Source organism: Ctenopharyngodon idella, chromosome 13 (assembly GCF_019924925.1).
Source record: "Ctenopharyngodon idella isolate HZGC_01 chromosome 13, HZGC01, whole genome shotgun sequence".
Taxonomy (NCBI): Eukaryota; Metazoa; Chordata; class Actinopteri; order Cypriniformes; family Xenocyprididae; genus Ctenopharyngodon; species Ctenopharyngodon idella.
Genome location: NC_067232.1, coordinates 27089665 through 27114941, shown reverse-complemented (window position 1 = coordinate 27114941; position 25277 = coordinate 27089665). Strand labels below are relative to the sequence as shown.

Here is a 25277-nt window from a genome sequence, read left to right as displayed (position 1 = left end):
TCACAGTGATATGAACAGTAACGATGGCGTCGCTTTTACCGTATCAATTCCAGCGCGAGTCTCATTCTTTGGAAGTGCAGCAAAGTGGATTTGCTTTCGCAATGTCTTCTCGAACAAAAACCAAACTCTTCCAGTCTCAGCTACAACTACAGTGTTTGAGGGCGGGGCAAAGTATACGCTGTTTGCAGGCAGCCAATGAAAACCATAGGCTAGCATTATGCAAATGTGTTACAAACCTACATAGGTTTGAGCAGGAAGTAAAACTGGATTTATTGACGACTCGATTCAGGCAGTTCAGAATCAGTTCTTTCTTTTAGGAGACAATAACTTTATCGTGCATTTTGATCTTTGAAACTTTGCAGACCTTTTACATTCACAAACAGCTATATTATACACTGCATGAAAGGTAATAATCACAAAAGCCTAATAGGGGCACTTTAAATTTTACTTTTTACCTGGTATAAAGCCCATTTTATTCCTGTAATCCAACATATTTCTGAATGAAACTGCCCGCCCTCATTTTTTCACTAACTGAATGCCTTTATAGTCAGAAACGCATCATTACAAAAATGGATGGTGAATGTCTTTTCAAGATGAATTTGTTTAAGGTGCCTTCTTCAAAAAAAAAAAAAAAAAAATACAAAAAAGCATTTTTGTGGGGGTTTATAATGTATTTAAAAACAAAAAATAATCAAACTGACAAATTTTTGGGATAAAACAAAGTGGTGATTGACATGCAGACATACATTCATGTGATTAGAACAAACAAACAAATGACATTATCGCTACAGGCAAAAACAATGACAAAAACAGCTTACATCTGAAAAGTGCTTTGTTAAAAAACTTCAAGAAATTAAGTAAAAAAAAATATTAAGACTTAAAAAAGCACCTGTTTCTGTTTCAAATAAGGAGACAATAAAAAAAAACATGTATAATTCACACAGAATATCAGCAGGGCTGAAACACAGACGTGAAGCTTCACACTTCAACAACAGCACCACATACTTCTGTCATGAACCCAAAACACTGTTCAGAGTTCAATCGTACGGCGGAAATGAGTTGAGGAAGCTACATTTAAACTCAATCCTGAGCTCACAGACTGATAGACTGGGAAGTTTCCATTTCGCTCTTGGTGTCTACTGGTCTTTATTTATATATATATATATATTATATATATATTATATATATATATATATATCGTAGTGTCTATTTACACTAGGTGCAAATAGCGTCCCTTGTTTGCTGTATTGCGATTTTCACTTAGTGTAAATAGCTGCTGCCATTAAAAATTGGTCCCAGACAAATTTTCATGTATATGGGTTTTTTGAAATAATAATGATATATCAAAGCTATTTAAATAAATAAATAAATAGGATGCCATGCTTTTTAAATATACTAAAAAAAAGTGGAAGCTCCAAAATCAGGCCTTACAAAAAATCCTCAGCAATGTGATGTAGAAGCAAGCAAAATGGAGTATGTTAAATAACTAAACACTAATGGATTAGAATAAAAATAAAATAGTGGTTGGCAACACTGACAAGAGTTACATTTAGTACTTTAAGGCAACTGTGGAAACATGATTCACATGGTTAGTGGTCCTAAAAAAGACAAATTTGTTAACATTTACTCACCCACGTCATTCTAAAACATTATTTTCTCACTTGAATGAGATGGAAAAGTCATGAAAGTGGATGGGATTTAGGAACGACATGAGGGCGAGTAAATCAAACTAATTTTATTTTTAGATGATCTATTCCCTTTAAGTGCTAGAGCTCAGTGCAAGATGATAGTATGGAAAACAGACTTTCACAGGCATCATGAACAAAACACAAACCAGAGACACTAGAACACAATATAAATATAATTCATGAGTCTGTTCAGATTTCCCAGCTGTCACTGAAGTAATGCTCCTCTTCTAGCTCTTCATCTTCAACCTGTTCTTCTTCTATACCACAATACTTATCTTCATCCTCCTCCTCATCCTCCTTCAGCTGTGACAGCATGGTTTGAAGAGCGATCTTCACTTCTTGAACCTCTTTCTCTAAGGACAGTGGGCATTAGAGTTAAAGAAGACGTGACCGGACATCATCTACACATTCACACACCAAAATATCCATAAAAATATATTCAACACTAGTAGAATCACAAACGCTCAGACAGAATCCTAAATTAACACTGGCTGTGTCTCATTTCGAAGGCTGTGGTCACATTTGAAGGCTGCATTCATCATCAAGGATGTCTTATTTCAGAAAAGTAACTGGAATAAAGTTTCTTTCTTACTTTGCAATTTAAGGGTTACTTTTCTTAAAGGGGTCATGAACTGCATTGTTTTGTTGTTTTATAATGTTTCCTGGGGTGCACTTATAAAGTTAATATGATTTTGGCATCAAAAATGGTCATATGAACGCTCTGTTTTAAGGGGCGTGTCTGCTGTGAGACTTCAGTGTAAACGCCCACTGCTGTGATTGGCTGACATCTTTGCATATGAAATAGTGAAGTATTACTCTCTCGAAAACTTTTAGCACGCTTAACTAATCGTGAAAAGTGTTGCATTATATTTAGATCGTGGCATGAAAGGTTGCAGTGATGAACATTGTAGTCGATCACAGACATGTTGTTGAGCTCATGAAAGCAGTGATCTGGTCATTGCAACTCAATTTCTGCACACTAACGAATGCTTTCATCATAACTAACAGTGCAAACGCGATGAAACTAAGATTTGTTGAATAAAACAGGAGTTTTGGCGCGAGTTCAGAACTCAGTCACTGATAAACTCGCACTGTTTGATTGACAGCTCCAGCGATTGTAAAGGGAGCGTTCTTTGATCGCTTTCTATATATAATTTAATCACCGTTTAAATAACACATATTATATAAACACAAACTTTTATGTTAGATGTGATTATTCGTGATTAATATATATATATATATATATTAGTGCTGTCAAATCTATTAATCTATTAAATCTATTAAATACTTTAAATAAAATGTATATAGATGTAATATAATACATTATAATGTGAATATTTGTAATAAAAATCTCTCTATATATTATTTTTTTATATAATACACATATATTTTCCATGCATTATCGCAATATTTTTATTAAAATTTATTTTTACAAATTATTTTACCCATCATTAATAGGTGTGACTAATTTTAGTCCCAGTTCACAACATTCTCCAGTTACACTAACCACAAACCACTCTAAATGACCCATCTTAGAAAGACTTTCATTTTGTTTGGCCCGACACAGATATCACAATTATATGATCACGACAGTCGTCCCCTCCCCAACAACGGCAATTCATAATTCAAAGGCTCAGTTCATCTCCTGACGGACCCATTCAGTTCAAGCAATCTCACCTAAATAATTCATGCTGGTTTTATGAGAACGGGGAGAGACCCTCATCAGCGCTGGATTGTTTAACTCGTCGGAGTGGGGCCGAGTGTCCGGTATAAGTGGCGAATCAAAGAGACGCCTCTTGTGGCAGATGGGGCCTGACGGGCACGTTTTGCTCTCCAAATGGCCCCAGATTGTCCCCATTCATAATTAACCAGCCGTTAAAGAGCGCTTCATGAATTATGAAAGAGGATCGGTAAGATCTCCCTCCGGCTGAAGGGACGGATCTAATGAAGTTCCTCAGGCACAAACCTATGTTTATTTGCTTATCTGTCTGCTTAACCAGAGCAATCAAACGAGCTTTATGTGTTCCTCAAGTTACTATACATTTAGCATAAAATAACTGAAATTAGTGCTTATTGACGTCTAATGTAAAAGCTTGATCCTGAAGCAGAAATACTGCAATAAAGGAACAAAGAATGAAGCAGAACAAGATCAAATCAGTCTCGGCTACATTGTTTCCTCTCAGTGAATGCAAAAGCATGGATCCACTCGACACAGGTGGGCAGAAATATGAAGATGTCAGAGCGATGACAGCGCACTATGTCATAACCTTTCCCTTCATCTCACGGCTTTAATCTCACTTGCGAGTGACGGGCGGACTAGTCTCTCTCCATTTCTCTTTTCCCCGTCTGTCGCTTCCTTTCAGCCTTTGCTGAGCTCTGAATTTCTCTAATAACTAAAAGCAGTTCCTTTTCTTATCCCTCATATTCAATATCTCTCAAAAAGAAAAAAAGAAATGGCCAGTGATGCGTTCAGGCTTATCCTTAATTCCTGTCCAGAAGAGAGCATCATGTGCTGTCAAACGAGACGGTTTTCCACGAAGGAGCTCTTTTGGAGGGTTAAAGCGGCGGCTGTGTCACATTAAGGGCTCTAATGAGCGTGTGAGACGTGTTCCTGTGGCTGTAAGTGAATGATGAAGCGCTGATGAGTCATTTCCTCTCCAGTCGTGGATTTTTATTAGACCCAACTGAGAACATGAGAATGGAGCGCACAGCTCATTTCATTCCAGTCTGACAACCAATAAGAGTGACCTGAAGAAACCCACAAGGACTTCCATCAGAGACGCATCCGTAATGAGCTCTGAATAACAGACGAAAACTCGCTTTTCTCAAGACAAGTCTGGCGTTTGGACATGAAAATGTCACCACTATGATGTTCTATGGGGGTTGCTAGAGGGATCTGGTGGTTGCTAAGGTGTTGTTAGGCTGTTCTGTATGGTTGCTAGGGCGTTGCTAGATAGTTTAGGGTGGTTGCTATGGCAAGGTGTTCTGGGTAGTTGCTAGGGCATTGCTAAGGTGTTCTGGGTGATTGCTAGGGCATTACTAAGGTGTTCTGGGAGGTTGCTATGGCAAGGTGTTCTGGGTAGTTAGAGTGTTCTGAGTGGTTGATAGGACATTGAAAAGGTGTTCCGGGTGGTTGCTAATGCATTGCTAGGGTGTTCTGAGTGGTTGCTAGAGTGTTGCTGGGGTGTCCTGAGTGTTTGCTAAGGCATTTCTAGAGTGTTCAGGGTGGTTGCTATGGCAAGTTGTTCAGGGTAGTTGTTAGAGTGTTCTGGGTGGTTACTAGGGCATTGCTAAGGTGTTCAGGGTGGTTGATAAGGCATTTCTAGAGTGTTCAGGGTGGTTGCTATGGCAAGGTGTTCTGGGTAGTTGTTAGAGTGTTCTGGGTGGTTACTAGGGCATTGCTAAGGTGTTCTGGGTGGTTGCTAAGGCATTTCTAGAGTGTTCAGGGTGTTCTGGGTAGTTAGAGTGTTCTAGGTGGTTGCTAGGACATTGCTAGACTGTTCAAGGTGGTTGCTATGGCAAGGTTTTCTGGGTAGTTGTTAGAGTGTTCAGGGTAGTTTCTAGGGTATTGCTAAGGTGTTCTGGATGGTTGCTAAGGCATTTCTAGAGTGTTCAGGGTGGTTGCTATGGCAAGGTGTTCTGGGTAGTTGTTAGAGTGTTCAGGGTAGTTACTAGGGCATTGCTAAGGTGTTCTGGATGGTTGCTAAGGCATTTCTAGAGTGTTCAGGGTGGTTGCTATGGCAAGTTGTTCAGGGTAGTTGTTAGAGTGTTCTGGGTGGTTACTAGGGCATTGCTAAGGTGTTCAGGGTGGTTGCTAAGGCATTTCTAGAGTGTTCAGGGTGGTTGCTTGGCAAGGTGTTCTGGGTGGTTGCTAGGACATTGTTCTAGCTCGTTCTTTGGGCTTTACTAAGGTGTTCTAGGTGGTTGCTAGGGAATTCTGTGTGGCTGCTAGAGCATTCTGGGTGGTTGCTAGAGTATTCTGGGTGGTTGCTAGGGCATTGCTAGATTGTTCTAGGTGGTTGCTGAGGAGTTGCTAGGGTGTTCTAGGTGGTTGCTGAGGAGTTGCTAGGGTGTTCTGGGTGGTTGCTGAGGAGTTGCTAGGGTGTTCTGGGTGGTTGCTAGGGTGTTGCTAGAGTGTTCTGGGTGGTTGTTATGTGGTAGTCTCATATGGTTTGAGTTACTCCCTCAGTGGATTATGGGATTCTCTAATGTTATTGTCTGCAAGGTGGAAACTGTGCTTCTGATAACTATACATGCACACACAAAGCTTTGTAAGGATATGAGTGAGGTCCTTGTCGTGGTTGTCTATGGCGGTCTGAAGCTGGTCTTCCAGGTAATGCAGTCGTTTACCGATGAGTTCGCAGTGCTCCGTCAGCTCTGCCGTCTCTCCACACAGATCCTGAGACACAAAAACACCCACAATCAACAGGAGATCATTAAACCTGCAAAACACCCACTGCTGCTCACACACTCACATCTTCAGCTGGTCAAGTGTGGCACTAATATGCTGGTAATGGTTGCTAACACAGATATGGTACCACAGATATATTAAGTGTGTGCATTTTCATCTGAAAGATGTCATTTTTACAGCATTTGCTCATATGCAGTATGTCATTAAATATATGGATGGAAAACAGTAAGAAGTTAGAACGACATTCAGCAGATGTTTTCATAACAGTCATGATTTTACATGTTTGTGTAAATCTTTTTGGTTCGGTTACAAAGCTCTGATGGAGCTTAAACTTTAGTTGATTTTTTTTTAATAAATATATGACCTGTTTTGAGGATCTAGAAAGAGCCAGGTTTGTTTCAAATACAGAGGATTTCTGGAAGCCAATTTGGAAACAAAGCGCAAACATCCATTGACCAATGTGAATTTCAGAAATTATTTGTATCATTGTTATTGTTAACTAAAACTGTTAAAAATTGTTTTTGTTAACTGAAATAAATCTGAAATAAAATAATACATAAATATTATATGAAAAGCTTAAGTACTAAAAGTACTAAAACTGAAATAAATATAGAGCTAAATAGAAATAATAAAACCATGGAAGCTTGTTTCCACCATTAAATTAAAAAAAATAAAAAGGTAATTCTGACTTTATATCTTGCAATTCTGACTTTATCTTGCAATTCAACTTAAGTTTATATCAGTTTATTAGGTTTTTCAACTAAATTTTTTTATTCTATTTTATTTCATCTTTATTTCAATTAACAGAAATGTTTTAATAGTTTTAGTTAACGATAACAACCCTGTTCAATATATTAATAAAGACCTCAATAGATAAATCGATAATACTAAAATAACAAGGATGTGTGTTTTGTAAACATTAATGAGGGATAAAATAGATTGCGACACTTTCCAGATGATCCTTTACAAGCATCTCTTTGAGAAAAACATGCAGTAACTGGGTCAGTCATGAAAAATAGTCAAACTATCCATAATTTCTATTTGCAAATCTTAAACCAGTGAGGCATAAAATGATCACGTTAAAACCGTCAGCGACTGTGAGGTCCGCGGCTGTCAGCTCCTCTTCCCCAGTTCCCCTCATAAGCGTCCTGAACTGACAGCCTGTACCTCCGTGACGCTCTAATGACTTCACCCAACAGTTTAGCACGAGGCAGGTAACTGGGACAGGTCCACACGGCCGGCTCCGTCCCAATTCCATCAAACCGTGATTCACTGTTTTTCTCCTGTGCTCAGAGTCAGAGAGCGTCTTAAGGTGGTCGACTGACTCGCGTCCGCCCAATTCTCTCAGGAACAGCCTCGTGTCGGCTCTAATGAGGTCTGTAGTCTATTCTTAGACCCCCCACACCAGCTAATGAAACACCTTTTATAGACGCTAACATCACACTGTGGGCGAATTAAAACACTTCTGAATGAGGCTGGAGTCTCCGGGGACAAATTCAACAACAACAGCCGCAGAAAACACTGCGCGAGTCTGTGCAATACAGTTATTGAGACCTAATGGAAATCATGCTGGGCGTATGTTTTTAAAGGTCACCACAATCTCTTTATTGTGTCTAAAAGGACAGGAACACACTCAACTGCATATAGACTGCAGAAATTGCGTGATATAAAGTCAGAATTGCGTGATATAAAGTCAGAATTGCGAGATATAAAGTCAGAATTGAGTGATATAAAGTCAGAATTGCATGATATAAAGTCAGAATTGAGTGATATAAAGTCAGAATTGTGAGATATAAAGTCAGAATTGAGTGATATAAAGTCAGAATTGCGTGTTATAAAGTCAGAATTGAGTGATATAAAGTCAGAATTGCATGATATAAAGTCAGAATTGAGTGATATAAATTCAGAATTGAGTGATATAAATTCAGAATTGAGTGAATTAAAGTCAGAATTGAGTGAATTAAAGTCAGAATTGAGTGATATAAAGTCAGAATTGCGTGTTATAAAGTCAGAATTGAGTGATATAAAGTCAGAATTGCATGATATAAAGTCAGAATTGCGAGTTATAAAGTCAGAATTGAGTGATATAAAGTCAGAATTGCATGATATAAAGTCAGAATTGCGAGTTATAAAGTCAGAATTGAGTGATATAAAGTCAGAATTGAGTGATATAAAGTCAGAATTGTGTGTTATAAAGTCAGAATTGAGTGATATAAAGTCAGAATTGCATGATATAAAGTCAGAATTGAGTGATATAAATTCAGAATTGAGTGAATTAAAGTCAGAATTGAGTGAATTAAAGTCAGAATTGAGTGATATAAAGTCAGAATTGCGTGTTATAAAGTCAGAATTGAGTGATATAAAGTCAGAATTGCATGATATAAAGTCAGAATTGAGTGATATAAATTCAGAATTGCATGATATAAAGTCAGAATTGAGTGATATAAAGTCAGAATTGAGTGATATAAAGTCAGAATTGCGTGTTATAAAGTCAGAATTGAGTGATATAAAGTCAGAATTGCATGATATAAAGTCAGAATTGAGTGATATAAATTCAGAATTGTGAGATATAAAGTCAGAATTGTGTGATATAAAGTCAGAATTGTGTGATATAAAGTCAGAATTGAGTGATATAAAGTCAGAATTGCATGATATAAAGTCAGAATTGAGTGATATAAAGTCAGAATTGTGAGATATAAAGTCAGAATTGTGTGATATAAAGTCAGAATTGTGTGATATAAAGTCAGAATTGAGTGATATAAAGTCAGAATTGAGTGATATAAAGTCAGAATTGCGAGTTATAAAGTCAGAATTGAGTGATATAAAGTCAGAATTGAGTGATATAAAGTCAGAATTGAGTGATATAAAGTCAGAATTGCGTGTTATAAAGTCAGAATTGAGTGATATAAAGTCAGAATTGCATGATATAAAGTCAGAATTGAGTGATATAAATTCAGAATTGAGTGATATAAATTCAGAATTGAGTGAATTAAAGTCAGAATTGAGTGAATTAAAGTCAGAATTGAGTGATATAAAGTCAGAATTGCGTGTTATAAAGTCAGAATTGAGTGATATAAAGTCAGAATTGCATGATATAAAGCCAGAATTGAGTGATATAAATTCAGAATTGAGTGAATTAAAGTCAGAATTGAGTGAATTAAAGTCAGAATTGTGAGATATAAAGTCAGAATTGTGTGATATAAAGTCAGAATTGCGAGTTATAAAGTGAGAATTGAGTGATATAAAGTCAGAATTGCGAGTTATAAAGTCAGAATTGTGAGATATAAAGTCAGAATTGTGTGATATAAAGTCAGAATTGCGAGTTATAAAGTCAGAATTGCGTGTTATAAAGTCAGAATTGAGTGATATAAAGTCAGAATTGCGTGATATAAAGTCAGAATTGAGTGAATTAAAGTCAGAATTGAGTGATATAAAGTCAGAATTGAGTGATATAAAGTCAGAATTCCGAGTTATAAAGTGAGAATTGAGTGATATAAAGTCAGAATTGCGTGTTATAAAGTCAGAATTGAGTGATATAAAGTCAGAATTGCGAGTTATAAAGTCAGAATTGCGTGAATTAAAGTCAGAATTGTGAGTTATAAAGTCAGAATTGCGTGAATTAAAGTCAGAATTGCAACGTTATATCTCACAATTCTGACTTGAATCTGAATGAATCTGTCTTGAAAAATTATTACAGCCAACATTTAAATGTTTTTATTTCGTCGACAAACTGTTGTAGATATATAATTCTATTACTAAAAAGTTGATATAATTTTCAGTTTCGGTTTTCAGCCAAGTGCATCCTGAATGTTCAATTTCAGTTTCGGCCCAGAATTTTCATTTCGGTGCATCAGATCAGAGTTAAAGAAATCATTCCCAATGATTTTGTGCCATTCCGAACCCATACGAGTTTCCTTCTAACAAAAGTGATTCAAAAATGTGCTTGTCAAGGTGGAAGAATGACTAAATGTACCATAAAAAAAGCCCACAGTACTTATAAAGTAACATTCTGAAGCAATATGACAACATTGTGTCTTCAACACACTGAAGTCTTTCACTCACCTCAGGAGACGCGTCCTCCAAACAGAAGAGAAACTCCTCTAATTTCTGCAAGAGACAGGAGGACGAATGATTCACTTTAGCAGAAGATTAAAACAAAACAATAAACCTCATCTATTATTAAAAAGCACTCAGAGCACTGACATTACGGGAAGTGTGCAATAACTCGTCATTACGGCTGACAAGAAGAAAAATAATTGAATGGGTTCAGCCCATCTGTGTGGGTAATGATTGCATTCAGGAGTTGTGTGCTAAAGCAGACAATAATTAGCACTCAGTGGCAGATATATTAGTTCAACTCGAGCTGATGGGAGGCGACCTCAGTAAAACAGATTACAGCTTCATTTCTCATAGATTTGGATTTAAATGACACAATATTAATTATCATCTCCTGTCGGCAGGGAGCAATATTAAAGTGCCCATAGCCGGGCACAGACCACTGCCTCTTTTATTAGATTCTGACTTGGATTCAAATCATATTTAGCTTGTCAAAAAGCCAATGGTATATTGCCAAAGAAATATACAGCAGTGCTATATAATAGCATGCAACACAGCACTAACAAAAACAAGCATTTAAGTATACAGACTCATAAATATATAAATATAAAAGTGTGTTGTACAAATACAAAAATAATAAAAATGGTAAATTATAGTAAATAATAATAATATAACATTTATACTATTTTTATATTATTATTAACTATAATTTATTACTTTTATTATACAGCATATATATATATATATATATATATATATATATATATATATATATATATATATATATATAAATAAATTACAGTAAATAATAGTAATAATACATATTTAATATGTAATATATTTAAATATTTTACAATATTTAATAATAATACTTGTAATTGTTATTATTATTATTATTACTCATTATATATATATATATATATATATATATATATATATATATATAAATTATTAATTTGCAAGAGTGTCCAATAAATAGTCCAATAAATAATAATAATAATAATAATAATAATAATAATATATTTAATTAATGTGTAATTTATTTAAATATTTTACAATATTTAATAATACTTTATTATTATTACCATTATCATTATTACTATATTACATTATTATTAAATATTATTTACACTAATAAATATATAATTGCAAGAATGTCCAATAGATAACAGTCCAAAATAATAGTCCTAAATATTTAATTATGTAATTTATTTAAATATTTTACAATATTTAATAATAATACTTATTATTATTATTATTGGATTACATTACATTATATTTAATTTAATTATATTATTATTGAATATTATTTATTTGCAAGAGTGTCAAATAGATAATAGTCCAATAAATAATAATAATTATACATTTAATTAATATGTAATTTATTTAAATATTATACAATATTTAATATACTTTATAATTATTATTATCATCATTATTATGATTACTGTTACATTATATTTAATTACATTATTATTGAATATATTTATTATTATAAATAATATCAGTGCAAGAATGTTCAATAGATAAGTCCAAAATAATAGTCCTAAATATTTAATTATGTAATTTATTTAAATATTTTACAATGTTTAATAATAATAATACTTATTTTTTATGATTGAATTACATTACATTATATTTACTTTAATTATATTATTACTGAGTATTATTTATTTGCAAGAATGTCAATAATAATAATAATAATAATAATAATAATAATCATGCTAATCAACTACTTTTATTACATTAATATTTATTGGATTTTTATATAAATAATATTCATATAACATAAATAATGTTATTGCGGATGAAAGCGGAGAGCGGAGCAGCAGTGAGTGGGAGCAGAGAGTCTCCTCACCTTCAGAGTCCTGGAGGAGTGTTAGGAGGAGTGGCTGATCTTCAACACACAAAAGACAAACACAGAAAGAGAAGACACAGCCGTGCATTTAGACATAATAGAGCCCTGCTGAGCTGAAACATATTAGAACGAGTTAGAGAAAGTTATGAACAAGAAGGGCAGAGAAAGACAAGAGGAAGAAAAGAGTGGAAATTAGAGTCATTCAGAAAATAGATGGTTTTTATGGAAATGGAGGGAGTCGAAGGAACAGGGTTTCTATTTGTAGACATTTCTCATTTTGTCTTTCATAAAGCACAAGTTATATTCCAATGTGAGATGGTGCTGTACTCTTCAGGTAAAAATCAGTCAAAGATGATGTGCATATAGAACTGTCAAAACTACACAAATTATGTTTATTATCACACTAACAAAAAGTATCATGATTTTTATCAAAGTACCATGGTATTATTATCTGATTCCATCAATGAAGGTTAACATTAACCCTATAAAGCCCACTATATCATATTTGATAGGCCTCCAAATTATGTGATCAAAACTTTGCTGTCGCACACAATCTCCTACGGTCCTTCTGTCATTTGATTGATAGTTTAGACTTTTTTTTCCCTTCTTTTAGTATAATTGTACAAACGTCCACCTCAGCTCGTGCGTCACGTGTCTTTCTGCTGTGAAATCTGCACTGATTTTTATGAAGTAAACAAGAATAACTTTGATATTGCTAGTAATATTTCAAGCTGAACACTTACTGGACTGAATAACTTGATTAAAATCATGTTCAAATATGATCATCAGGCTTCTGAGGAAGGTTTATTTGTTCATCTCTCAATCATCATTGTATTGCATTACATTATATGTTTTAAACTACAGAGCTTTGATCATAAAACTGAGCATTTAAATATCATCTTACTAAGACATTATTGGCATATATTGATATTTATATGCATTTTATGTAAATATCTGCTATACTGTTATAAAGATATCACTGATTTACATTAAAAGCATCAGAATTTCATCTTACTTTGTGTCCATATAAATATCAACATCTGCACCAAATTGCATATTTTTTCTCAGTTTGAGTCTCTGAATTAAATTGAGCCATTTCTTCCTCCATATTCTCACTATATCATACTAGCCATAAAAGCCTGATGTATCAAATATGATACTCAACAAAAAACACATATGCAAACTTTTACTGTTTCATTTTTTTTTTTTTTAAGATTTTTTTGGACTATTATACTCTAAAAAAAATCTTGGGTTATTTTTCTACCCAAGGTAACAGATTTCTATCTGTTACCCAGATCCTGGGTCAGACATAAAGACCCAGTGTTTGGGTAGTTTTTGTGTTACCCCGATCCTGGGTCAGACGAAACAACCCAGTGTTTGGGTAGTTTTCGTGTTACCCCAATCCCGGGTCAGACGTAACAACCCAGTGTTTGGGTAGTTTTCGTGTTACCCCGATCCCGGGTCAGACGAAAGAGCCCAGTGTTTGGGTAGTTTTCGTGTTACCCCGATCCCGGGTCAGACATAACAACCCAGTGTTTGGGTAGTTTTCGTGTTACCCCGATCCCGGGTCAGACGTAACAACCCAGTGTTTGGGTAGTTTTCGTGTTACCCAGATCCCGGGTCAGACGTAAAAACCCAGTGTTTGGGTAGTTTTCGTGTTACCCAGCTCCTGGGTCAGACGTAAAAACCCAGTGTTTGGGTAGTTTTCGTGTTACCCAGATCCCGGGTCAGATGTAACAACCCAGGGGTTGAGTTATTTATCGTCACCTCTTCAGGAGAGCGCAGTGCAGCTCCGTCAAATTGGTGCATGTCTTCGGTAAAACACAGGTTTGTGTACATTTTATTTTATCTAAAAATTTGTTATTATTCTGTATATTGTTTAATTTTATGGAAAGCAACATACAGGAAACAGGAACATACAAGAAAACAAAAAGCTAGTATTATAGTAAAAATGAATCAACCCATTTCTGGGTTAAATAAACCCAATTAGCCCTTGGGTTGAAAACTACTCAAATTGGGTACTTTTTAACCTAGTGTTTTTAGAGTGTATTTCATATGTCAGACAGTCCAAGTGAAGTCAGTCGAAAAAGAAAAATCATTTCAGACGTGGAGTAAGTTAAACAAATTAATGAAAGTTTACAAAAACAAGCATTTTTAGACCATGAAAGCAAATTTTGATGGTCTATTTTGATGTATGTTTCATGTTTGATTGTTATAAAAGCACAATGGGATGTGTGTGTGGCTTTACCTTAGTGAACTCCGAGTGCTGGAGATCAGCCTCAGGACACCAGCGCCCTCCTAGAGCCGTCAACATGGCACAGTCCGCTTCCTCTTTAGTGAACGGCAGGACGTCTGAACCTGATCCAGGTATCGAGGGGAGATCCTCGGTTTCTGAGACGCTGGGATTGCGCTGATCGAGACCTTTCAGGAGAAGATGACAAGCCTCCAAATCAGCCTCCCAAATGTGTTCCAACGCTGGACATCCACAGCTACATTGTGAGATAGACAGGACATACAGTAAATGACACTTGCTTTGATGCTTTGTCTTTATATACAACAACATTTAGACACTTTTAAGTCTGAATTAAGTTCACTAATACTTTTTGGGGGCATGTATGGACAAATCTCCAGTACAGATGAACTGATACCTTAAGTTATCTGAGCTCCTGTCAAACCTGATATATCAAACTAATGGAGTCTTTCCATTAGTTCGTGAATTTTTATGAAAAATAAGACTGAACTTACATCCAGGAAAATTATGTATATTCATGAAATTAGACATTTCTTCTTTGCAGCACCTTTATCTAGGGACTCTTTTGGTCTTTTGGTATATATGTCACTATATAGAGACACTAAAGCTCCCTGCTGTCTCCTACAGTCCATGAAACTAGAGTTCGGCTCTTGAGAGGACGATAATTACGGTCTTCACACCCAATCTCTCCAGAGACAGACAGCTTCCTAAAACGACAACAGACAATGCGGTACCCTCCCCAGAAACCCCATCAAACTGCCTTGCTCCTCCTGGTAGCTTTATTCAGCTGCCACACAAACCCACAGAGATTCATTTATATGTTTGTGTTTGGTTTCATGCATCATGAAGAGCTGAGAAAGTAAAATAAATGTGCATACAGGATCTCTGCATGACTCACAAAGGATTCCAGTAGAATTTGACATGTTAGAATGTTGGTAATGTTGAATGTCAATATAATTTGATGTGTGAGAATGCTGTTAAAATGTTGAATTTTAATAGAATTTGAATGTTAGAATGTTGTTAAAATGTTGGATTCCAATAGAATTTGACATTAGAATGTTGCTAAATGTCGAATGTCAATAGAATCTGATGTGTGAAAATGCTGTTAAAATGTTGAATTTCCACAGAGTTTGACATGTTGGAATGTTACTAAAATTTTGGATTCCAATAGAATTTGACGTTAGAATGTTGCTAAAGGTTGAACGGCATAGGAATATGATTTGTGAGAATGCTGTTAAAATGTTGAATTTCAATAAAATTTGAATGTTAGAATGTTGATCATGTCGGATTCCAATAGAATTTGGTGTTAGAATGTTGCTAAATTTTGAATGTCAATAGAATTTGACATGTTAGAATGCTATTAAAATGTTGAATTTCAACAGAATTTGACGTTAGAATGTTACTAAAATGTTGGATTCCAACAGAATTTGATGTTAGAATGTTGATAATGTTGGATTCCAATAGAATTTGATGTTAGAATGTTGCTAAAGGTTGAACGTGAATAGAATTTGATGTGTGAGAATGCTGTTAAAATGTTGAGTTCCCAGAGTTTGACATGTTGGATTGTTACTAAAATGTTGGATTCCAATAGAATTTGATCTTAGAATATTGCTAAAGGTTGAACATGAATAGAATTTGATGTGTTAGAATGCTGTTAAAATGTTGAATTCCCACAGAGTTTGACATTGGAATGTTACAGAAATGTTGGATGTCAACAGAATTTGATGTTAGAATGTTGATAATGTTGGATTCCAATAGAATTTGATGTTAGAATGTTGCTAAAGGTTGAACGTGAATAGAATTTGATGTGTGAGAATGCTGTTAAAATGTTGAGTTCCCAGAGTTTGACATGTTGGATTGTTACTAAAATGTTGGATTCCAATAGAATTTGATCTTAGAATATTGCTAAAGGTTGAACATGAATAGAATTTGATGTGTTAGAATGCTGTTAAAATGTTGAATTCCCACAGAGTTTGACATTGGAATGTTACAGAAATGTTGGATGTCAACAGAATTTGATGTTAGAATGTTGATAATGTTGGATTCCAATAGAATTTGATGTTAGAATGTTGCTAAAGGTTGAACGTGAATAGAATTTGATGTGTGAGAATGCTGTTAAAATGTTGAGTTCCCAGAGTTTGACATGTTGGATTGTTACTAAAATGTTGGATTCCAATAGAATTTGATCTTAGAATATTGCTAAAGGTTGAACATGAATAGAATTTGATGTGTTAGAATGCTGTTAAAATGTTGAATTCCCACAGAGTTTGACATTGGAATGTTACAGAAATGTTGGATGTCAACAGAATTTGATGTTAGAATGTTGATAATGTTGGATTCCAATAGAATTTGATGTTAGAATGTTGCTAAAGGTTGAACGTGAATAGAATTTGATGTGTGAGAATGCTGTTAAAATGTTGAGTTCCCAGAGTTTGACATGTTGGATTGTTACTAAAATGTTGGATTCCAATAGAATTTGATCTTAGAATATTGCTAAAGGTTGAACATGAATAGAATTTGATGTGTTAGAATGCTGTTAAAATGTTGAATTCCCACAGAGTTTGACATTGGAATGTTACAGAAATGTTGGATGTCAACAGAATTTGATGTTAGAATGTTGATAATGTTGGATTCCAATAGAATTTGATGTTAGAATGTTGCTAAAGGTTGAACGTGAATAGAATTTGATGTGTGAGAATGCTGTTAAAATGTTGAATTTCAACAAAATTTGAATGTTAGAATGTTGTTAGAAAGTTGGATTCCAACAGAATTTGAATGTCAATAGAATCTGACATGTTAGAATGCTATTAAAATGTTGAATTTCAACAGAATTTGACTTTAGAATGTTACTAAAATGTTGGATCCCAATAGAATTTTATGTTAGAATGTTGCTAAAGGTTGAACGTGAATAGAATTTGACGTGTGAGAATGCTGTTAAAATGTTGAATTTCAATAAAATTTGAATGTTAGAATGTTGTTAAAAAGTTGGATTCCAACTGAATTTGACATATTAGAATGTTGCTAAATTTTGAATGTCAATAGAATTTGACATGTTATAATGCTATTAAAATGTTGCATTTCAACAGAATATGACGTTAGAATGTTACTAAAATGTTGGATTCCAACAGAATTTGGTGTTAGAATGTTGCTAAAGGTTGAACGTGAATAGAATTTGATGTGTAAGAATGCTGTTAAAATGTTGAGTTCCCAGAGTTTGACATGTTGGAATGTTACTAAAATGTTGGATTCCAATAGAATTTGATCTTAGAATATTGCTAAAGGTTGAACGTGAATAGAATTTGATGTGTGAGAATGCTGTTAAAATGTTGAATTCCCACAGAGTTTGACATTGGAATGTTACAAAAATGTTGGATGTCAACAGAATTTGATGTTAGAATGTTGATAATGTTGGATTCCAATAGAATTTGATGTTAGAATGTTGCTAAAGGTTGAACGTGAATAGAATTTGATGTGTGAGAATGCTGTTAAAATGTTGAATTTCAACAAAATTTGAATGTTAGAATGTTGTTAGAAAGTTGGATTCCAACAGAATTTGAATGTCAATAGAATCTGAAACGTTAGAATGCTATTAAAATGTTGAATTTCAACAATTTGACTTTAGAATGTTACTAAAATGTTGGATTCCAATAGAATTTGATGTTAGAATGTTGCTAAAGGTTGAACGTGAATAGAATTTGATGTGTGAGAATGCTGTTAAAATGTTGGATTCCAACAGAATTTGAATGTCAATAGAATCTGACATGTTAGAATGCTATTAAAATGTTGAATGTCAATAGAATTTGACATTAGAATGTTGCTTAAATTCACAGCACCCATCACTGTTGGATACAACAGTAATTTAATAAAAACTATAGTAAACTATTTGTGGTGATGCTTTAGTAAAGCAGGCCCTTGGTGTTCATCACCAGATGGTATTTGGATAGTATTATGTATTGAAGCAATGAAAATGATTAATGGCACCACAAAAAAGACCAGCTATCATCCCTCTGTATTTTCTGATATCAAACAGATGCAGGAATCTGATTGACAGGTTCCTCCCATAGGAGAGAGGGCTAGTGGCACTTTGAATCCGGTCAATTAGCTCAACATCTACACATACACAAACAGAGAGGAATCCCCTGATGGAGGGGGCTGACGGGGACAGTCAGTGCTGAAGAGAGACAGATAACCTGATTTTACCACCTCAGTGAGAGACGTGTGTGTGTGTGTGTGTGTGTGTGTGTGTGTGTGTGTGTGTGTGTGTGAGAGTCATGTCAGTGATGCAGAGAAGGAACAAGCAGGTAAAGAAGCATATTCACTCCCAGTTAAAAGTTTGGAATCATTGAGATTTTTTAATGTTTTTGAAAGAATCTTAATATTTTTGCGGAAACCGTGATACATTTTTTCAAGATTCTTTGACATACCCAAAACTTCTGAACAGTAGTGCATCACGGTTTCCACAAAAACATGAAGCAGCACAACTGCTTTCAAAATTGATTATAATCAAAAATGTTTCCTGAGCAGCAAATCATCATATTAGAATGATTTCTGAAGGATCATGTGACACTGAAGACTGGAGTAATGATGCTGAAAATTCAGCTTTGATCACAGGAATAAATTACATTTTAAAATATATTCACATAGAGGCTCCAAAATGACAAAAAAGGTACTTTATTGTCATTTTTGAAAGCATTCTGCAAAACATCCCACCAGAAGAAAAAAAAATCATACAGGTTTGAAACGACATGTGAGGTGAGCAAATGGAATATTTTTGGTATATTTTTAGGCGAACTATTCTTTTAATATTCCCATTTGTGCCACTGGAGAGAGAGAGCTAGAGTTTGGTCCATTTATTTTGAGCTGGGCGAACAAAAGAAGCCCTCGTCGGGTTGAGTATGACCGGCGGCTAATGCCTGCCTGCTTTTGGAGTCATCACGGGCAGGTTTCCATGGTGAGTAACAAGGAGAACAATCACACTGGGTAAAATAAAATTGAAGGAAAGCGAGAAGCGAGGGTTTCCGGAGACAGTCCCGTGCCACAGCCCCTCCTCTTCAACTCGTACAGTAATAACCTTGGCAACAGACAGCGCTTCTGGCATCCGAGCATGTGCTATTCCAAAGGAGCGAACGCTAAACCATATGCCATGCTTCCCTCCAGATGGCCGCCCATAGTGTTTTATTGAAATGTAATGAATGCTACATTTCTACGGTTGAGTACAGCAACTAATAACTCATTCAATTATACCAATTTGTGTGGCATTTAAGTTGAGAGAGATGCTAAATAAAAGCTTTGCAGCTGGATTTTTACGAGCAGGTCAGAGCGAAGGAAACTCTGGCACTTGTTTAATCTTTCATCTCCATTACTATGCATGGAATGTACAGCTTCTGGTCCCTCCTTGTGCTGTTTTCATATTAAAAGGTTGAAAATAATAGGGCGGGATTGTGTTCCTATTTTCCATACATTAATTAAACCAGCGGTTCTCAAGCGGTTTTGCTTCAGGTCCCAGATTTTACACTGGACATCAAATGACGACCAAATTGTTTATCATATAAAACTATATGATATTGTCCTTAAATTACTAAAAATGCATTAACTGCATTAGTCCAACAATATGCAAAATTATGTTATATAATAAGTCTAAAAAAATCTAAAAATATTGAATCCTTTTTTAGAGTCTATTTATCTTGTTATCCTGACTATGCACTGTTATAGTTTCAGTTATTTAGGATGCTGTTAAAATGTTGAATTTCAATAGAACTTGATGTTAGAATGCTGTTAAATAGTTGGTTTCCAACAGAATTTGATGTTAGAATGTTGCTACATTGTTGGTTTCCAATAGAATTTGACATTAGAATGTGGCTAAAATGTTGGTTTCCAACAGAAATTGACATGTTATTCTAAATTTAGAATGTTGCTAAAATGTTGGATTTGAATAGAATTTGAGGAATGCTGCTAAATGTTGAATGTCAATAGAATTTGATGTAATAGAATGTTGTTAAAATGTTGGTTTCCAACAGAATTTGACATGTTAGAATGTTGCTAAAATTTTGGAATCGAATAGAATTTGACATAGAATGTTGCTAAATGTCGTATGTCAATAGAATCTGGTGTGTTAGAATGCTATCAAAATGTTGAATTTCAATAGAATTCAATGTGTTAGAATGCTGTTAAAACGTTGATTTGAAAAGAAATTGACAAATGTTGCTAAATGTTGAATGTCAATAGAATTTGGTATTAGAATGCTGTTAAAATGTTCAATATCAATAGAATTTGATTTTAGAATGCTGTTAAAATGTTAGTTTCCAACAGAATTTGACATGTTAGAATGTTGCTACATTGTTGGATTCCAAAAGAATTTGGTGTTGGAATGTGGCTAAAATTTTATATTTCCAATAGAATTTGACATATTAGAATGTTGCTAAAACGTTGGATTTGAATAGAATTTGACGAATGTTGCTAAATGTTGAATATCAATAGAATTTGATGTGTTAGAATGCTGTTAAAATGTTGGTTTCCAACAGAATTTAACATGTTAGAATGTTGCTACATTGTTGGATTCCAAATGAATATGATGTTGGAATGTGACTAAAATGTTGGATTCCAAAAGAATTTGGCATTAGAATGTTGCTAAAATGTTGGATTTGGATAGAATTTGACATGTCGGAATGTTGCTAAATGTTGAATGTCGATAGAATCTGATGTGTTAGAATGCTGTAAAAATGTTGGTTTCCAATAGAATTTGACGTTAGAATGCTGTTAGAATGCAGAATGCAGATTTTACACAAGACATCAAATGACGACCAAATTGTTTATCATATAAAACGAAATGATAATGTTCTTAAATTACTAATAATGCAATAACTGCATTAGTCCAACAATATAAAAAAAATATATTTTATATATTTATAAGTCATAACAAATATGAAAATATTTCATCCTTTTTTAAGTGCAGATGAGTCTATTTATATTATAGTTTCAGTTTTTATTTGCATTTAGCATTATTTTTATACATTTATATATTTTTGCATTATATATTTCAAGCACATCTGGGTTTATCTAAAGCAACAGCAACAACATTATTATTATTATTATTATTATTATTTCAGATACCACAGAATGGAATGTAAAAAAAATTGGTCACCTTACATGCCAATCAGAATCTCATTCTAAGTGGGCGGTTCTTGTCCAGAATTAGCTGCATGTGGCTCTAGACTAGAGCTCTAACCATCATTATAAACAACAAAAATGAGCCAAGATTGCGCAAAACAAACACACTTTTCAGGTAGACAGTTTACAGAAGCGGCAGCTCACATCTCCTTTTTTTCATTTCGAAATGTCACTTTGGACACATGAAGATGAGCTCATCAGGAATGGACTGATGCAGTCGGCATGGACCTGAATGATTTAATACGCTGAAAACATCCAGAGAGACAGAACTGAAATAAGGCCAGACAGTGTGAACTGTTTAAATAATAAGGAAAAATCACCCGCGGGACGAGACGAGAGGCTGTTTGTGTGAGAGACATAGAGATGAGAAATATCCAGTACCTGTGAAGTCTGTCCTCCAGAAGCTCAATATACTTCAGAGTGTTTTCTTTTAAACTGCGCTCTGTTGAGGGGAAAGAAAATAATGTACATCAGGGAGAGATGCTGGAATACCATACATATTCATGTCCGGTGAATGTTTCTCATGGGTGAAACTCACGAAAACACATTCAGGTCACATTTCAATGACAACTAAACCATTCAAATTCTCATTCATGTACACACACACATATATATACGAGTCTGATATTGCATTTATACAACAGTTCGACGGAGCGAGTGTGTCAATAAATAAGAGTGTCTTTAAAACCCTCTTTTGTGCAGAACTACTTCTTTCCGCCACGGATTCAAATTTCAAGTTGAACTTTTACAACGTCACTTTAGAACTAGTAACAAAGGAATGTTGAGTCACTCATTTGAAACTCATTGTATTTTGTACAGTATTGAGAAACAGCAAGAGAGAGATCGCCTGAGCGAGCATTACCTGTGTCTGATATAACATTCATTCTTTAGGTCGATGTCCATAATATTATATCCATTATAAAAATCTGTTTGAATGTCCGATGAGGAAAGCGATCTTTGTATTTGTCCTTTTTACAGTTAAGGAAATTTTCCATAACATACAGCGCTAAAACAACGTCCTTTGTTTACAAAAGTCCCTTTCTAATTAGAAGTCTCTTGAGACTCACTGACTCAATCACTCATAAAGTTTGCCGCCATATAATGGCGTATTTATGTAACTTTCACTCAATCCATATTACGCACTAATGGAGCCTTTCTCAATACCAAATACAACATATTATTTATATAAAATAATATTTATTAAACAACAATATTTAAATTAACAACAATAGCCATTATAAATGACAATAGGAAATAAACACAATTGTACAATTCAGTCAAACGTACAAAAGCAGTGCTCTACAGCATGTACGTTAAATATAGCCTTAATATTAAATTATTAAATTTAACATAGCTCAATTCGATTTGCTCAGGAACAAGTAATAGATTAATAAGACCAAAGATTGCCTGTTTTATGTACCCAAAATGAATTATATCTCATGTTTAACCACTATAAGAGTCGGCGGCAAATCGCCGGAGCACTGGCCGAGATGAAGCGGTTCTCGGCAGGTACACGAGCACTGAACGACCGCTGACGGCCAGGAGCTCGCATCTCCGAAAACGTCTAAACAAATTGTAAAATAGGCGCTATGATTTAATATGAGTCACATATTTCAGGTCTAAACAACTACATTCTCAACTAAAAAACTCTTATAACTACAGTTTGTGGTACAACAAGTGTTGTATTTGTAAAAAATACGGTGGTTTTGCTCGACCGCCATGACAGTCGCTTCAAGCGGAGTGATACAAACGGTGAAAAGGTAGGAGTGCTGTTATCACTAGAATATTGCAGATTCGAGAACCAGAAAGAACTGTTGTATAAAATGACACACACATATATATATATATATATATATATATATATATATATATATATATATATATATATATTAGTTGAAATCATTGGTAACAGTCTGTATAATTGTGATTGATTAAAGTAACTGGTTAAATTTAGGTAGACTATTTGAACAACAGATACGCAGATTCAAGTAGATAGATTTAATATCACCTGGACGTGTCTCTCACAGGTAACCTTCACTCTTATACACAATAATTAATCATCACTGTTAAAAAAATAAATCTGCATGTTAATGTCAAACAATATCTCATTGAGTCAGTCACTCTTATGCCTGTTTGTGTCCTGATTTAAAAGCGTTGAGCACAATGTCCACTGAACAGGACAGCCGTTGTGTCTGGCTGTCAAGCGTGTGAACAGTGTGACAGTTTCACTTTCAAACTGTGTTTTTCTCTTCCTAATCCAATTCCAACTCAAGACCTAAAACTCACACAATTTCACAGGACACAGCCAGAGAGAAAATCTGCGCATTTTACCCCTGATTCAGTCTGAACCTGATCTGATGACAGACATGAATCCAGATTAAATCACTGAAATGTGCTCTAATGCAGCCCACCGGTCCATTTATGTCACCGTCGCCCTTCTGACAGAGCCTAGCTTTACCACAGATGAGCCGGTCAACATCTTTATGGTGCAAGATGCTGTTTGCAACATACTGCAAGGATGAAAGTATCTTCAACAGCAGATCACAGGCAGATGGTGATAGTGGCACATAGTGAAGAAGTGTTGCATGTTTTTAGTTTTTCTTGGATGGTTAATTCTGCAGCAATCTGTTAAACATTGGAGAGTGGAAAATGGTGTGAGAATGCAAATATAACAAGTCAAGGCCTAGCAGTTTGTGCACATGCACCAGCTCTGGTGCTCATATGGAAGACGCAGGTTCGAATTCAGCCTGTGTCGAGTCCTGATAATCCAAAGCTGAGGAATTAACATTTGCACTCCAATCAGAAAATCAAATTTAAAGGGGTCATGAATTGAGAAATCAATTTTCCTTGAGCTTTTGTATCGTACTATAAGAATATCCTGTAAGTTTCAGAACTGAAAACTTCGTTGTTAGTCCAAAAAAAGCTTTTATTGACACCAACGAATGACTGATCCTGGAATGTGTCTATAGACAGGTGAAACTCCGCCTCCACAGAAGAAATCAACGCCTACTTCATCATTGCAACGTTAGCCCCGCCCACTGGTGTGTTAGTGAGATGAGGAGGAGAGAAGAGCGATACATGACTAAAATAACATTACCTTTCAAAGGATCCTAATGCAGGAATATGGTTATTTATTTTCAACAATGTGAATGTCTCAGTTGAGCTTTACTTATTTGTATTCGGTACATTTCAATGTGGATTCTTTGGTAAATCAATCGCATTTCGGCGCAGGCTTTGCTATATGGACTCGACAGTAATACAACAACATGTCAGTAACTGTGTTCATTCTAACGCCTGATCTGATATTAATGATTCATGTACAGTCAGATGTTCTTTATGTGTCAGTAAATCAAACCAGTGACTAAACGCTCAACTTCACGTTGTTTCTCTTAGTAGGATGAAAATAATCTGAGTGAATAAACGGTGATTAAATTATATATAGAAATCGATCAAAGAACGCTTCCTTTACAATCGCTGGAGCTGTCAATCAAACAGCACGAGTTTATCAGTGACTGAGTTCTGGACTCGTGACAAAACTTCCGTTTTATTCAACAAATCTCTTAGTTATATTGAGTTTGCACTGTTAGTTATGATGAAAGCATTCGTTAGTGTGCAGAAATTGAGTTGCAATGACGAGATCACTGCTTTCATGAGCTCAACAACATGTCTGTGATCGACTACAATGTTTATTGTTCACTGCAACCTTTCATGCCACGATCTAAATATAATACTATAATCAACACTTTTCACGATTGGACAACCTTGAGAGCTGTAATAGTAAAAACAGGAGCAAATGTGCTTGCTTAATGGTTCTAAAAATACGTTTTGGGCTTTGGGACGATCCAG

General features: G+C 34.9%; 1 protein-coding gene across 5 annotated transcripts in view; it reads right to left on the bottom strand.

Moving 5' to 3' along the window:
• Nucleotides 1-648: 648 nt before the first annotated feature.
• The window catches only part of disc1 (DISC1 scaffold protein), a 57215-nt gene continuing 32586 nt past the window's right edge, over nucleotides 649-25277 (bottom strand). For 4 of the 5 annotated variants that reach the window (XM_051916690.1, XM_051916692.1, XM_051916691.1 and 1 more), the window contains 5 exons: nucleotides 21813-21873; nucleotides 14262-14502; nucleotides 10162-10206; nucleotides 5971-6087; nucleotides 649-2051 (listed from right to left, as the gene is read on the bottom strand). In XM_051916690.1, coding sequence (XP_051772650.1) covers nucleotides 1878-2051; nucleotides 5971-6087; nucleotides 10162-10206; nucleotides 14262-14502; nucleotides 21813-21873 — 638 coding nt within the window. In that variant the 3' untranslated portion in view covers nucleotides 649-1877. Of the gene's footprint in view, nucleotides 2052-5970; nucleotides 6088-10161; nucleotides 10207-12013; nucleotides 12053-14261; nucleotides 14503-21812; nucleotides 21874-25277 lie in introns of those variants that run through there. The other variant, XR_007933168.1, reaches the window with a different exon arrangement.